Below are 17,867 nucleotides of genomic sequence, written 5' to 3'. Positions count from 1 at the left end.
ATGTAAGCCATGAATTAAAAGTAAAAATACATATATTTGGACTCCGTAATTCAATACAGATCAATAATGTAGCACAATTGTGAAATAGTCTATGAAGGTAAACACTGTCACTAAGGGTCGCATCTTTTTAATCCAGGATCTTGCTGCTTGGCATCAGCAGCCAAAGTCAAAGGGAGCACGATTGGCCGTGCTCTCACTGAGTGGGTAGATAGTGGTAGTATGGCATTTTCTTCTCACATAATTTCTAGTGTGGTGTTGGTCAGTTTTGCAGATGTATGTTAAATGATAACAGAGCTGGGTCTTTGTGGTTTTTACCCAGTGAGGCAGCATCACCGGCAGTTGGAACAGAGGCAGTGGTAGGCTTTACAGGTGTCAGTGGAGGCATGTTCTAGTCTTCTCTTGTATTGGGGACATTTATAGAATACGCATTGGGTGTTTGGCCTTTTAGGGGAAACTTTGGTAAAATTAGAAAGAAAAAAAATAAATAACTGAAGAATCATCACCTATATATCATCACCTAACCCTAACCTTAACCCTTAATCAGTCCTAAAATCTAACCCTACACCTAACCTTAACCATTAATCAACCCTAAAATTGAACCCTACCCCTAACCTTAACCCTAAACTAAACTTTAAAACTAACTCTAAACCCAATGCTAAAATGTTAAGATTAGAGTTTGGGTTAGAGTCAATACAGAATTATTTACTTTCACCTTTCAGTTCCATTGCATTTAATAGACATGCAGTCATCAAATGGACCATCCAAGTAACGTGTTTCTACTCGATTACACTGAAGGCAGGAAAAAATGTAATCCAATTTTAACTGATTCACATTTGAACCCATGTCAACAGTGTGTGCCTTTGGAGGTGTTGTAATGGTGTACACACAATTGGCTGGGTAATACTGTAGCATCACTGGTGCGTGCAGCATAACAGAGCCAAGCCATAGTCCGGTTTGGCAATTTTATTTAAACCAGGAAGAGAGTTAGAAATAACCATAACGGGCAATATGACCCTTACTCTCCCACCACACTAACACCATGTGGGTGAATGACCTTCTTCCATTGGAACTGTCACATAAAACACAAACAAACATACAAATTCCCAGCCCAAAATCAGCATAAAACCCTCTTAAATAACACCAACAGAAATAAAGGGCAGCTTCTGAGCTTGCAGGGAGCTTTTAAGCCCTAAGTTATTAAATTGTTTCTCTTTAAATCATGGTTCTAAAGGCAACCTCAACCTGCATGGTCTGTTTTAACAGACCCATAGTGCTTGGGAAAGCAATAAATAAATGTGCAGGACAGGGTTCTTCCAGGACCAGGACTGACAAACTCTTTTTTATAGCTTGAATGGCCTAGCCTTTATGACCACATTCAACGAATCTTCTAATAGTAAATCCGGCACAGTACTTCCAGATAATAAACTATATTACAAAGAAAAAGTAATCTTAAACTGATTTTAATGAATATTATTGTGAGTTCATTGATCTTCATTGGCTTTCCGCAGTCATTTGATACTAATCCAACAGAACACCTGTCAACATGAAACAGAATCTTAAAAAAAGGATTAACAATATGTTGTGGAATCCAAGCCATAAACAACTGAGGGTTTTGAGAGACAATGATGGATCTACCCAATATTAGTGTTGTATTTCTAATAAAGTTATTGGTTGATTATACAGTTGCAAAAAATGTATGTAAAGCCTTTAGTCATTAAATGTGTTCTGATCTTCATCTAAGTCAAATCAATAGACAAACACTTAAACTGCTGCTTAAACTAAGACCGCACAAAAAGTTATATAATTGCATGTTTTTTTTTAACACAACATGTGGACCCCTAGGCTAATGATTTTTCTAAGAGCTGATTGGAGCCAGGATGTGATGAGATTGTATGTGTTGGTTAAACCTGCCCTATTTTTTATTCTCAAACGTTTTTGAGTTTTCTGTTCTTAAGAAGCATTGCTTGATGTGAATTATGCCACACACAGAAGAGCTCTCAGAAGACCTACATTCACTTGACTTGCATGAAGCTGGAAAGGGTTACAAAAGTATCTCTAAAAGCCTTAATGTTCATGTGTCCAGGGTAAGACAGACGGTCTACAAATGGAGAAAATTCAGAACTGTTGCTACTTTCCCTAGGCGTGGTCATCCTGTAAAGATGACTGTAAGAGCACAGCCCAGAATGATCAATGAGGGGAGGAAGAATCCTAGAGTGTCAGCTGAAGATTTACAGAAATCTCTGGCACATGCTAACATTTTTGTTGACAATTTTTGTCCACAATAAGGAAAACATTAAACAAAAATTGAGTTAATATGAGGAAACCATGAAGAAAGCCACTGCTGTCCAAAAAAACAATGGTGTCAAAATTGAGTTGTTTGGAAGGAACACACAATGCTATGTGTGGAGAAAAAAGGCAAAGCACACCATCATCAAAACCTCATCCCATCTGTGAAATATGGTGGAGGTAGCATCATGGTTTGTGACTGCTTTGCTGCCTCAGGGCCTGGAGGGATTGCAGTCATCAACAGAAAAATGAATTCTCAAGTTTACCAAGACATTTTGCAGCCTAAGGAGGGTCTATCAGTTATTATATTCAAAGGTTTACATACTTTTTCCACCCTGCACTGTCAATGGTAACATTTTTTGTGTGGTATTTGTTTAAGCAGACTGTGTTTGTCTATTATTCTGATTTAGATGAAGATCAGAACACATTTAATGACCAATTTATGCAGAAATCCAAGTAATCACAAAGGGTTCACATACTTTTTCTTGCAACTGTATACCGGTCTTAAAGAAATATTTAATTCTAATGGCAAAGAGAAATAATAATTTTTTTGTACATATAGTCACACACACACACACAAAAGAAAAACAAACAAAACAGAGCAGTGACTATATCCTTTACAAAATCAAGTACATGAAGTAGAGTAAACTGTTTGTCACAGAGTGACTGAGCTTATGAACTTTGGTCAACATCTTGGTGTTTCCTGTAGAGGACTTGTGCACTTTTCCCATCCATTCTGAGCGACACATCACTGAACAAAACAAAGTCTAGTGAGGGGTTTTTGTTTTGATTTGTCTGCAATTGTGGCTTGCATGGGTGTACTGTTTCTTGTGGTAAGACGTCTCACGCAGCAGAGACCCTAAAGAGTTTGTTATTTTGTCTTTCTTAATTTGTTTCTACTAGAAATCATTTTGGCCAAGAAAGATTGTTTGTGCTTTTTTTTAAGCAACATCACTGTAGACACTTTAAAAAACATAATAATTTAGAGTCTCTGGCTTAAACCAGGTCTGACCCTCTGAAGTGGAGTGGACAACACTGGACAATATCGGTTCATAGTCTCCGCTTTAGGCATTTGAATAAGTCAGAATAATAATTATATTACTTTTTTCTTCTCTACGAAAACCTCTGAAACAAAGCCTTGCAAAGGAAAAATTTATTTTCTCATTTTTGTCTGTTGATAAATAAAAAAAACTCTTAAACCTCCTTAAAAGAGAAGATGTTAGAAAAATTAGAAAAAAATAGGTGAGACATTTTTGTTTAAATTGAGAAAATTTCTTAAGAATTTCTTAAGGGCTAAATTTCAGAAGTAGGAGAAAATTAAAAGAAGATCTTGATCTTTACTTTGTCATGCAGTTGACCTCATTATCTTAACTTAAGTCTACAGTATTGCCTATTCTTATCTTCTTAAGGTGAATTAACACAAAAGCGCCCATGGTGACCTATGATCCACATATCCTTTACAAGATGTGTAAAGTTCCTTACATGATAAAAGAGTACTACTAACCTTTGTTGAATAACCTACCTCTGTTCTCCTGCAGCTTTTAGAGATCCAGCAAATTCATTCCATTTGTCCAAACACCCTTTAGTCTGGGTGATACGGGACATATTTTGCTCCTAAAGATAAATTGTTTTTTACACCGTTATCCAGGCTCAAAGTAGTTCCACACCTCATTGGCAGAATCCGGAGAGCTCTGACATTTAAAACGAGGCACTGATCATTTTAAAAGTCCACAATAAACTTATTTAAAAAAAAACAGTGTTTACAACCCGTAGCGTAACCTACATCTCCAAGCGCCGCCATAACTGCCTGGAGATTTGGATAAAAGCCGAGGAAAAAAAACTGTATGCCTTGATGGAAAATGAACAGTTTTATTTTATTCTTTCTCTCTCTGAATATACATCTCTGAGAAATACAAGCAAAAAGCTTTAATAACTACAAGTAAGTAGAAAATACTATGGTTACAAGAGTGTTAACAAACTTACATAACTACAGTAAAGCTGAGTATAAAGAATGTTATCCACCACTACCAATCTGTAAACAGTAAAACAAAAAGCCCTAGGTATGGTGAAGAATTGGTGCCAAATTAAAAAGCAGTTACTGCAGATGGAATTAAAAACACTTTTTCATCCCTCCATCCAACTGTTTTTTAAAATTGTATGATGATGAAATGTAAAATGCTAGTTTAAAAGGCAGAAGGTTGAGGACATTATGCTTATTTAATGTTTGCACAACCACTTAACATGAAATGTTGTTTCAACGTTGAAGGTCGGTTGTGTGCCAGCCGGGACCCCTGAGCTCTTATGGGTTAAAGATTAAAATCTCACATTGTTTTGCTTTACAAGATTTGTATTTTGGTGAAAAAACTTTTTTTTTTTTTTTGCTGAGCTCTTTGCTGTGAAACTATAGAAACAAAATGATCATCTTCAGCATTACAGGAATGCATCATAAGTCTGGGTATTTTGTTCCATTAATGGTAAAGAAAAGCTCAAAAGCTGTGTTAAGAAACCTTAATTCAGCCTACATATATAGCCCTTGCATGGCATGGCTTTTTCTTGTAAATCATGCCCACAGTTTTACAGTGAACGATGTGAAAGTGCTGCTTTTCTCTGCCACGCCTCTTTCGTGAACTCTCTCTTGTGTGTGAAAAGGGCTTTGATATCCCAGCAGAAAGCAGAAGTGTTTCCCCCTTTGGCAGAAAACAGAAAATGCTCGGATTTATGTACTATTTTGGCCGCATTGGCAAAGAAGAGACGGAGCTTTTACTGGAGAAACACGGTGTAGATGGAAGCTTTCTCCTCAGAGACAGCCAGAGCGTGCGAGGAGCTTATTGCCTTTGCGTGAGGTAAAAAAACCCCCTGTGAATTCAGCTTGTTTCTGTGGTATTAGACACAATATGTGGAGATAAAACCTGTACACTTGATGTAAAGGTTCAGAAAATAATATATATTTTGAAACCAGTGCTGTTTCTGCTTCAGAGTTTGAATTTATAAAAGTTGTATTATGTATTTTGAGCTTTAGAAAGCCTCTTAAAGGAGCTGCTAGCTAATTTGGCTAATCATAAAAAAACGTGGATGAAATACACTCCAGAAAACCTTTAAATGACTGGCATTTATCCTACAATCATTTATCTTAAAATGTAAGAACTATATTAGATACTTTATTGCTACATGTGTCTGCTTTGCTATTTAAGTTATTTAGCTCAGTGTTTTAAATTAAATACTGTTCTTTGACTCCTTTCTCCAAGTGGCTTCTGCTGTTTAGCAGGCTGTTATTTTACATAAAAATGATCTCAATAAGACAGGGCCGTATATAGTAATATTCTAAACAATATTATTGTAATTATATTTTAACTAATTAAGGTTTTGTAATAAAAAAAAATTGAATATGATAATAATGATAATAAAGCACAGCTGCTACACAAGTTTTGTGTGTGTTTCAATTCCTAAACATAACATTTTAAGGAATTAAAAAGCTTTTTTAGGAGTTTAAAAGGTGTTTTGTGTGAAAAAAATTTTTGGCTTCTGAAGGAATGATACTCCACAGAGTATAAATGATATTTTAAAAACAGTGTTAAAACAGCGTTAAAAAAAAGGAGCAGCATCATGACGAGTAGAACTGTCTTATTTTTCGTATTAAAATATATTGATTATTTAGAAACACAGATAAACACAGATAACACACAGATGTTAATCTTTTTATCGTACCATATATCAACATTTCTCTTAAGTATATAAAAGTAATTTTTATATTTATTTCGCCCAGCCCTATTTTTTAATGACTTTGCATGGTTAAACTAAAGGTCAATTAAAGAGATAGCCAGAGCTTGAGGGGAGCTAATTTCCTTTGCGTGAAGTAAAATAGCTTGTTTCTGTGGTATTAGACACAATATGTGTAGATAAAACCTGTAAACTTGTTATAAAATATCAAAAAATAATATATATTTTTTCATCCAGTACTGTTTTTGCTCTATAATTTGAAGTTTAAAAAGTTTTATTATGTATTTTGAGCTTTAAAAAGCCCCTTAAAGGAGCTGCTAGCTAATTTGGCTAATCATAAGAAAAATGACAACTTAACAAGCAGGCCTCAGCATTTATTATTAGCTATTTTTTTTCTTACACAGTTTTTTGGTTTAGCATCTCACCTTAAAATCTTTAGCTTTTACAAATAAAAATAATGATATACAAATCTCAGCTTTGTGTCACACACGAAAAATAGGTTAGCATCTAATTTGAATTAGCCATTACTGAAATATAGCCTCAAATATAAATGCAATTTTGTCTGTTTCCCTCAAGGAAAGCTCCATTTGTCCACACTTACAGGATTGAGACTTCTTCTAAAGGTTGGGCCGTTGAGGTAAGCAGGGTTTTCTTATTATCTTAACTTAAAGCCTTATCTTTATCTTTATTATCTTAATAAAAAAATATTCAAGCATATGTTGTGCAATGTGCACATACAGTATGGCAGACACAATAACACCATGACCTCTAGCATTATTCAGTAACCCTCTATGGCTTGAGATATGTTTTTGGGAAGAAAAGAAATCAGACCACTTTTTAGAAGATTTTTTTTTTTTTTTTGAAAACCTTTTTTAGACCATTTTTTTTAAATTATTTTCATAACAAGCTGATTATTTGAATCGCCACTGCTTTATCATGATGGCCCTAACAAAAGTGATCTACATCATGCTACCCAGAGACAACAAATGACAAACACCTTATTTTAGTAAACTTGCATCAAAAATATAAGAATATTGGAAGAATATAAACAGCCAAATATACTTCTTTACCCAATCTGGCATATATATATATATATATATATATATATATATATATATATATATATATATATATATATATATATATATATATGACCCACTTGTACACCTCATTGTATTGGTCGTAGATATACCTTGAAATATTAAATTAAAATAAAATAAATAAATCCATACAAAATGAAGGTATGGTATGGAATGGGAAAATAAGCAAAAGATGGCATGTTGCCTGGGGGCAACATCATGCTACAGAGGGTCCGTAATCCATAAACCAAACACTACTCTAGGCTCATCATCTTTTTAGTAATCTGCTCTAAAAGACTGGCATTTATCCTGCAATCATTTATCTTAAAATGTAAGAACTACATTAGAGATAGATATTTTATTTCTACATATATCTGCTTTGCTATTTATGTTATTAAGCTCAGTGTTTTAAATTAAATACTGTTGTTTTATTCTTTTATCTGTGTGTCTTCTGCTGCTTACCAGAATATTTTACATAAGAATCTTCTCAATAGGACAAGGCTGTATATTGTAATATTCAAAACAATATTAAAGTTTTGTAATAAAAAAAAATAATAATAATAATATTGTAAAATCACACCTGCTACACAAGTTACCATCTGTTTGTGTTTTAATTGCTTTTTTTGTGTGGAAATGGTTTGGCTTCGGGAAAAAATGACATTCCACAGAGTTTCAGGATCTTGTACAAATTATGTCACAGAAACATTGTTAAAAGTAAAGGAGCAGCACAATGAGGAGTACAATGGTCTTATTTTTAGTATTAAAATATAAAGATTATTTAGACACACAGATACATATTAATCTTTTCATTGTATCAAATATCAACATTTCTCTTAAGCATATGAAAACATGAGTTTATATTTATTTCGCCCGTCCCTAGTATTTAATAGCTTTGCATGGTTAAATTAAAGGGCTTATTAAATAAAATCAAATAAAATAATAAGTGTTGACATTAGCATTTTTCATTTTAGTATTGCAAAGAGTGTAGTGATCCACCTCAAAATCTCTACAGAAGGAATTGTGAATATAAAATAAAGATAAAAATCACGGCCACCATTACTATGATTTTGGAAGAACAAAACAATCAAGGATTATCAAGTGGTATCTAGTTGTTTTTCTTTAACAAGATGTGGTGTTTTTCAAAAACCCAATTTTTGATTGTGAACATTTAAAAATGTTCACGTAAGTGAGATAAATTATGATGTAATCATGAGTTCACAAAAACAGGCAAACAATAAAAAAAAACACCATTTTTTGTGGTTAAGTTGGCAAGAGCTAATAGACTAGCTTGACTTGAAAGGCTCATGTTGCTCATGACCGAGTATTTCATCTAGATGGTTAAAACTCTGCTCAAAACTGCCTTGTCAGCAATGTGTATTTAAGTTGAAACACCACATTCGTCTGTCCCAGAAACCCAAAGATCAGTTGGGTTACCTACTTTGACAATTTTAGAACGTCACAGATACAGTACAGATAAAATACAGCACATTTCAATTTGGTATATCTTCATCCTCATTGCATTGAACACGTGTGCGCACACACACACACACTTTTGTCCCATTCCAAGTTTTCACTTAACCTCTGTGACATTAAACAGGACTTCATTAGTACAATTTTCATGAAGTTACATTCTCTAAATTATAAACCCTTGAATTTCTGGCTTGATTATATCTTTTTTTGTGCATTTCTGTCCTTTTCCCCTTTTTTTACATCTTTATTGCTACAATTTGCACAGTCATTTTCCTCTACTTTCAGTTGTTCTTTCGGGCCACCAAGATCAGCAACTGATTAAAAACACCTTGCAGAGACAATGGAGAGGACCTACACCAAGGCATACCGCCTCTGAGTCACAGACTACAGATATAAATGCTTTTTTTTCATGTCTGTGGTTGTTTGTGAAAGTGTGGTCTGCCAGCGTACCGTGCATACTGACCTTACACACACAAAAGGCAGGTGCATGTATTTAACAAGGATGTGTGTCCATCTTGGGGAGGAACTGAATGCTGAGAGACTTTTTTACTGGTCCAGGAAACCACCCAATACTCCTAAAGAAAAAACAGGGTTTAATAATGGTTCTGTGGGAAAGGCAATGGTTCTGTTTAGAATCATAACTTCTCAATTAACTGTTTGATGCTTAAATGGTCCGTTGTCTGGTTAAAGAGTTTTTCATATTAATAAAAAAAATATATATTTCTTTATGTGGCACCAAAAAGTAAGAAATGTTGGAGAAATGTCCTTTTGGCAAAAGAATGATCCATCATTGCACCACAGTCCCAGACGCAAAGACTTGTGGGGGATCTATGCAAGGCAGAGTTAAGCTGTTATGGTGGCTTATGATCAGTTAACACCTTACTAAGACATTATATGTAAAGTTAAGTTTTAATTAGGCTACATGGTTTTGACTAAATATTTGGAATTTCTGCTGGGAATATTTATTCAAACACTAAAGTTATAAGTTATGCAAAATAATTAAAAACAAACAAAAAAAAATCTACACTTTTTTTTGTTAAATTACTAAAATACTGGCATTTCAACTCTACATGATGAGACTACATGATGACTTTACAGACTTGAAAAATATTTATTATGGTCATATATTTACATATATTTAATCTTTAGAGCACCTAAAATACTCTGTGAAGCATTTATCTTATCTGTGGTGCTGATAACTTGCGGTCAACTTGAGGTTGGTAACGCTGATTAACTTATTCTGTGCAAAAGAGGTAACTCCTGGTCTTCCTTTCCTGGGGTGGTCCTGATGAGTGCAAGTTTCATCATAACATTGTTGATGGTCTTTGTGACTGCACTTAAGGATACTTTCGGATTAACTGACCCTTTTCTTTATTTTTTTTTAAGTATTTTTTTCTTTACTTAGTTAAGTTACTTAATTAAGTTAATATGGATTGGGATATTTAGTGTATACCAACTATTTACAACATAACTGATGCTCTTGAACACATTAGGAGGGCAAAAAATTCAACTATTTCTTGACAAATTCAAGACAGCTGTTAACTGAAAGCCATTCCAGGTTACTCTACCTCATAAAGCTAATTAATAAAATGCCAAGAAAATGCATAAAATGTTAAAATATTAAAAACCCACTGACTTTAATGTGTGTCAGAATTTTTACTGAAACTGTATTTCGAAAAGAGTAAACGTTTTAAGCTTTTTAATTTTTTTTTCTTTTATCCTTATAGACTATCAACAGAGAGAAGCCACAGTGGTTTAAGTCCCTTGATAAGCTCATTGAGTGCTACAGAAATCGCACACCTCAAAATATGGTTCCCCTTCTGTACCCTCTAGAGAAAACACACCTGATTAAGGAGGAGAGAAGGAACACAGGTAAGTTTGTATTTATGTATGCACTTGTGTGTTATTATTTTAGGGTTGTGTTATAGAAAAATACTTTTTTCTGTTTTTTTTTTGGTTTAAAACAGAGATTTTGAGAGAGTTGGTTTTTGAGGACCTCCAGCTACTCTAGCATTCTTTTCTTTCTGTTCTTTTTTTAACAATTAACATATTCTCAGTTACCAGTTTATTTATAACAGCAACTCATCTTTTTCTGCAGATTATCAGCCACTCTCCACTGTTTGTGTTAGTTTAAAGATATGTTCAAATTTGGGTGCTCAAACTTGTTTATGGTGCTCCTTTTGCCTTTTTCACTGTAATGCAGAACAGGACAAAGTAATATAGTAAGTAAGTAAACTTGTGGAGGAATCTGGCAAGTTATGATGTTTGCAGACAGATGCAGATGATGCTCTCTGTGGGATGAATAAAAATAATAAGCCCAGCAAGCTAACCCAGTTAAACTTGGTTTTGGATCATAAGAAAGAGATGTGAGTGATTTAAAAGTAAATTAATTACTGTGGCATGGATGGGAGGAGCTTCAGTTACAGAGAGGTCAAAGACTGTACATCTGTATTTAGATCAAAGCAAAATATGTTAGTGAGCAGGAATTAAAATTGTGGTTGAAAGTGCAAGTCTGTGAGATCACCTATTTGTGTAAAATGCAAGTTTAAATATAGATCAGCTGTTTCTACGGGAGGCTTAAAATAAACACAGGAAAAGTTCAAACTGACAACTGAAAGACTCTACGCAAGGTGCTTTTTCACTGCATGGTACTTACACTACCACTACTTAAATTACTTAACTTACAGATACGTAAGTCAATTTAGTAAGGACTAAAAACTGACATTCAATTTTAGACTGGCCAGTCTATGTGACACAGTGCAGACCCATAGTAAAAGCTAGCAAATTGTAAAATTTTCAAGGCACTAACGATTTACCTTTCAGCATGACAATGACCCTAAACATACAGCCAGAGTTACAGTGAAATGGTTTAGGAATAATAGAATATTAATGTGTTAGAATGGCCCAGTCAAAGTCCTGACCTGAAATCCCAGTGAGCTTCTGTGGCAAGACATGAAAATTGCTGTTCAGAGACGTTTACAAAGTGATCAAAGCTGGTAGAGACATACCCCAAAAGTCTAGCAGCTGTAATTGCAGCAAAAGATGTGTCTACTAAGTATTGATATTGGGCTGAATACTTTTGCACCTCACATATTTCAGATTTTTTCTAATTAAGATTAAGAAAACCATCATTTTCACTCCACTTCATAATTATGTGCTACATTTAAGTTTGTGGTTGTAACCTGACAAAATGTGAAATAGTTCAAGGGGTATGAATACTTTTGCAAGTCATTTTATATAAATTTAAACAAGTTGTAGCACTTACATTTCACTCAATCACTATCTAAGGTGGAGCAGAAAAAATAAATAATCTGGCAAAGACTAATTCTAGCTGTGGCACTTAAGGTGGAATAGAAGAAAAAGAAGTCAACATGCAGTTTTGTGCCACCTAAAGTGGTACAGCAGTTTAGTAACTGCTTCACTGTTAAAGGTGTAACTAAAACGTCAAATAAGCTGGGGTTATTGTAGTTGTAGGAATATAGCGGCAGCATTTAAGGTGGAACAAGCATGATTGTGTGAATAGACTGGCAGCTTTTAAGTTGAAACTAGCATGATTATGGAAAAGAAACTTTTAAAAAATCAACACTGCATTCGAAGTAGCTGTCTTATTAAATATTTTGGGAGGAATAGAATTGTAAAGAAGTGTATTCTGTGTATTTGGGGGAGTTTAAGTGAGTACTAGACAGTAACAATATCAGTATATGTTAAATTTTAACATTTTTGCTTCAGTGTTTTGGTCATGTATGTTTATTTTGGCTGTTATTGTGGTTGTGAAGCTTTATGAAGAGCTTTAAACCCCTGAAAATCCTTGGACACGTCCTGGTAGCTGTGCCCCTGAAATAGCAATACACCAAAGTCAGAACACACCTGGCTCTTAAAGGGGATGGCAAGTGACCCGCTGATGAAATGGTTTATTTCATGTTACGGCCAAAACAAACCTATGATTAATTAAGATAATTAGTACATGCCTTTTGCGCATTTTGAGCAGCGTGAGATGTACTTTTCCAGTCATTACAATGCTGAATATCATAGGTGCGTGGTTGACAGCTTGCCTACAGATCACCAAAATAGGGCCCATGATGATCTTTTGCATATTCGGCTGCTGTGAAATTCTGATTAGTTGTTTGGGGTTTGTGCTGTCAGAGATGAAGCTACAATAGGCTGAGCCTGTGGGCAATACAGTTTGCATATGTGCATGAGGGTAATCCCCCTCCTATTAGGAAACAAAGTCTTTAGAAATTTGTCTAAGTTGTCTAAGTTCCTAGCAAACATTAACTTTTATTATTATTATTTGAACAGACATCCCTGTCTACTCTCATGCACATTATTGTCAGTTTTGACTTGTGAGCTTCTTAGCCGAGTGTGGTTTTTAACCACAGTCCTCAGTAGCAGATACAAAACCAGTTGTACCCAGCTGCATCTTTTATTTCTAACAACCTCTTTCTGTTTTTCTGTTTTTTTTTTTCTTTTTCCTCAGAACAACTGGTCTACTTGGAGATATGAGGAGCTAACATAATCCACGGAGACCCTCAGAGACCCTCAGTGTGTGTACAAAACATTCAAAGCATCACATTTTCCTCACACATTGTTTTTGTTCCATTATTTAAACAAATAATTGAGCGAATTGTTGTCTTTAATCAATTCATTAATTTTGGCTTAACTGTTTAGTCTAGCTGTTTAGTATTAATTAAGTTTACTCCAAGATTACTTACTCCAATGAGTTGTGTTTGCTGACCGAAGCTTCTATGAAAACATTCCACAAGATGGCAGCAAGGCTCTTAAAATAAATGTTTTTTTTTTTTATGTGTTTATTAAATTACCTATAATGATCCTGGATCTGCACTGAAATTCAAATAGTTGAGTATAGTATATATATTATAATATATTATATAATATAGAGTGGTAGTATTGTAAAAAAAAAAAAAAGTTTTATTTGGGAAAAAAAGTTATATCATTACAATAACTCAGTGTACAGTACAGTGAAAATTAGCTCAGATTGTGTAGCATGTGTCGCACAATTATGCTTTGAAGCTCATGTCTTTGTTCTTGACATATAATCACAAAAATATACCTTGAGGTAACAAAACAATTTCAGATGCAATGCCAAAAAGTGAGGAATTTCCCTCCTGTCCTTGTAGGAATGTGTTGGGAAATGTGTAGAGCACAGCCACTATAAGAGGACAGATGAAGACGATGTGTGATAAGTAGTTCATGTTAAGGGAATGAACAGGAAAGCAGAATGAGGTGCTTTAGGCCTCATCTATATGTTTTCAGATATTTCTTAAAAAAGAGATTCCCCTTGAAATTTCCTTAAAAATATATTGATAATATATATATATACAATATCCAAAAAAAGTGAGGGCACTTTTCACATTTCCTCGAATATTTGATTATATACAGGTTGTATAGCAGTGTCCTTTGAAAATAACTTAACACACAGCCATTAATATCCAAATAGCTGGCAACACAAGTACACCCCCCAAGGGGAACATTTCCAAATTGTGCCCAATTTTGTAACTGTCCATTTCTGGTGTCGTCTGACTTGTTAGAGTCACAAGGCTTCTGTTGTGAATGGAGAGCACAGCTGTTAATTTTGGTGTTTTAGGTACAATTCTCTCATACTGGCCACTGGATATTCAACATGGCACTTCATGGCAAAGAACTCTCTGAAAATTTAAGAAATATAATTGTTGTTCTTCAAAAAAGATGGCCTAGGCTATAGGAAGGTTGTTAACATCATTTTTTAAGTATGAAGACTTTGGAAGGTCAGTATGCAGTGCTCAGACCATAGGACACACAATGCATCAACTTGTTCTGCAAGGCCGTCATTCTAGAAGGCTGCCTCATCTGAAGCTGATGCACAAGAAAGCCTGCAAACAGTTTGCTGAAGACTAGAAGTTCAACAGATACTGGATCATGGATTACTGAAACCATGTCCTGTGGTCTGATGAGGCCAAGATAACCCTGTTTTGCTCAGATGGTGCCGGTTGAAGAACAATATTAAAAATAATGACACTTTGGGCATTAATGGCTGTGGGTTGAGTTATGGGACTGTAAACCTATACTGCTATACAAGCTTTACACTGACTACTCAAAAGTTATATACACATTTAATTTCTATAATGTTCTATAATGTTCAATGAAGAAGAACAAAAACACATGGGTTTAATCCCAAATTAAACACTACTCCCTGTGTAGTACTCTGTGCATGTATGGCTGTGCAGTATATTGTAAATATTAATGTATGCAAACCATTTTATACAATATAAAAATATAGCCATATCCTAACATCGCTCCTGCTGTGCCAGTTACCTTCTAAGTGTGATTTCCTTCCCAAAAAAATGTGTGTGAATTATGTTGTACAAACTTTGTAATTAAAGAAACATCATAACAAACGTTTTAATTCAGTGCACTTTTCTGAGCCAGACAAACACATGCTTACATATACAGCTATTTTATATTTAACTGTACCATTCATGTTGCAAATAAATCCTTTATTATAGTTTCATCATATCTACATATTATGATAAAATGGTTATATGGCAACACCCATACAATTACAGCTGTATTATATATTGAAAATCGTGTGCCATCTGTGTGTACACTAGGGCTGTGCCATATTATATCAAATGCAATAATATCGCCAACATTTTTAAGAGTTGTGACCGATATTACTGTTTTTTTGCTTAGCAAACGAAAAATTCACACTGTTCTCATTTCCCATTATAAATCTACTAGAGACAGATTATATATTTCCAGTATCCTTAATTTCTCTTTAATCCTGGATATATGGAGATATTTGGCATGCATTATTGAAACATAAAAATCTCATAATAACTGTGTCTGGATATGTGCTGAAATGAGCTGTTTCATTGCCTTCTGCTTTATGTATATGTGCTTTAAGTAACTGCTGGCAGATGCATGGCAAAATTTCACAAAAACACAAATGCACTGAATGCCACAAACCAGACTAATGGCACGTGGCAGACTGGTGCAAATGAGTCAATGCACTTTCCACCTACAACTGTTTCTGCAAAAAGTGCTCCTACGCTCATTCTCACAAAGATGTGAGAATGTAAAAACCTTTATATCATTTAAAACGTACACAGTACGTACAAATCTACAGTGTTAATATCACAGTGTAAATATGTTTTAACTCTGGGGTTTTTTCTAACAACCCTTACTGATTTAAAAAAAAATCCACAGAGTTGGTGTTATTATTCAGAGTTAAAATCCAACTCTATCTAACAGGCTTCACCTCTTGATTCTGCTTCATTCTCAGAATGCACTGCAGTCACCATTATTCTTTCTTTGGGGTTATTTTGTATGTGTGCATGTGCATGTATGTATTTGTAGGTAAGTGGGATTTACAGGTAGTTGTGGTGGTTTACCTAATGGAGCTTTATTCACCCTCTTGGTGTTGACTTGAATGGTGGATAAAGGTCTCCACCCAATAGTTATTGTGTTATGGGAGAACCTTCATTTATTGGAAGCTTATGCCATGATTTCGTAGTTTAAAGAAAGATAACTCAACCTAAAGTCTGCATTATAGAAGAACAGATAAGGGGCAAAATATCTGCCTGTAGAGAAATAGTTTTTCCCCACTTACACCCTGTAAAAAAGATTTTTTGTTAAAAGGAAAACATTAAAGCGAAATAACGTATGCATTTTCTAATTAATTTACCCAGAAAAATACAGTGGTTAATGCAAAAGTGATCACTACAAAATAATCATAGCTACTGTTGCAATTAGCAATCTTCTCAAGCCTACAACCCTGAAGCCACCCATTTTTACCTAAAACTTATTTGTACTTATTTACAGGTAGTTGTGTGGTGGTTTCCCTGAGCTTTATTCACCCTCTTGGTGTTGGATTGGATGGTGGATAAAGGGTCTCCACCCAAGAGTTATTGTGTTACGGGGGAACCACAGCTTTTTTGGCAGATGTTGATGGGCTCTCTTGTTCTAAATAAAGCTTAGATAGGGAAAAACGTGTTTATTTTGTGTTATATAAAATAAATTAACCATTTTAAGAGTTGATTTACCCTGTAGGCTAAAATGTGTTAATGATGAGAGTTACATAGAGGTAATATATGACTCCATACAGTGTTATACTCTTGTGAGTAGGACCATATGTTATCTAGGATAGGACAGTGTTAAATTTAACTCTTAAAAAGTTAATTTAACACTATCAATTTTGCTGTGTAGCGTCACCTACGGCTATACTATATATATGTTTAAGGAGTTTCCTAGAACTATACAGTATATCCAGCCGAAAAACCTTTTAGAAACCTTTATTTTGAAGAATGTAATAAAGTATACAGACAAAATTATAGGTACCCCTGTACCTCATTCATTCCTAATTTCAAAATCAAATGTATTAATTTTATTTTTGTCTTTATACTCCTCTAGTCCACACCTGGCATTAGGCATGGTGTCACTAGGTTCATGTTTATCTGGTCCAGTGAAACCTATTTAATTGTATTGGTAGTACTTCTGTACAGGGAATAGATAAGCTACTGTATGTGTGCAAAGGTGCACATATGTGTCATCCATAGGTTCAACTCAGTAATTCATTAGAACATTAGAATTCATTTAGAACATTAAAACATATGGACATATAATGTATGTATTGTAATCTGTAGTAAAATAAAAAAAAAACACAAAAAAACAAAGCCAAAGCTCAAACTTAACACTTTTATTTTTAAAAGCCACTATTGCAAGCAAACTAAAAAAGAAGAAGTTGGCTTGTTGCTGCTGTCTGTTCCCTCACTGTGGCTAAGCTAAATATGTCTCAATTATTCATTTTCTAAAATCCCCAAATGAGCCACCCACTGCTGTGTTACATCATCAGTTGCAACAACCAAATGTAGCCCTTTGGTGCATTTACTTCTGTATGCACTTTTATTTCCTCTAACAGCTTAAAGGCCTTCATTTATTGGAAGCTTATGACACAATTTCTTAGTTTAAAGAAAGATAACTTAACCTTAAGTCTGCCTTATAGAAGAACAGAAAATGGGCAAATCTGCCCATTTTTACCCTGTAAGAGAGATTATTTGTTAAAAGAAAAACATTAAAGCAAAATAAAGTATGCATTTTCTAATTCATTTACCCAGAAAAAATACAGTGGTTAATGCAAAATGAATACTAAAAAAATAATTAGCTTCCATAGCTATTGTTGCAATTAGCAATCTTCTCAAGCCAACAACCCTGAAGCCACCCATTCTTACTTATTTAAGTAGTGTACCTGGGGTTGTCACCTTTCTGAATTTAAAATAAGGGATGCCCACCATGGACCTTTATGGAAATATGGAAAAG

The 17,867-nt window shown here is 34.4% G+C and overlaps 1 protein-coding gene across 1 annotated transcript; it reads left to right on the top strand.

Annotated features, from left to right (window-relative positions):
* The first annotated feature begins 4,868 nt into the window (after nucleotides 1-4,868).
* On the top strand, nucleotides 4,869-14,955 carry LOC111193549 (SH2 domain-containing protein 1A). Its single transcript, XM_022674829.2, has 4 exons — nucleotides 4,869-5,129; nucleotides 6,580-6,640; nucleotides 10,280-10,424; nucleotides 13,030-14,955. The coding sequence occupies exons 1-4, from the start codon at nucleotides 4,993-4,995 to the stop codon at nucleotides 13,053-13,055; spliced, it is 369 nt and encodes a 122-aa protein (XP_022530550.1). The 5' UTR covers nucleotides 4,869-4,992; the 3' UTR covers nucleotides 13,056-14,955.
* The last annotated feature ends 2,912 nt before the right edge of the window (nucleotides 14,956-17,867 follow it).

This window comes from Astyanax mexicanus, chromosome 21, assembly GCF_023375975.1.
Source record: "Astyanax mexicanus isolate ESR-SI-001 chromosome 21, AstMex3_surface, whole genome shotgun sequence".
In the NCBI taxonomy this organism is placed as follows: Eukaryota; Metazoa; Chordata; class Actinopteri; order Characiformes; family Acestrorhamphidae; genus Astyanax; species Astyanax mexicanus.
The sequence above is the reverse complement of the archived record's forward strand: the minus strand, read 5'-3'. Positions and strand labels throughout refer to the sequence as shown.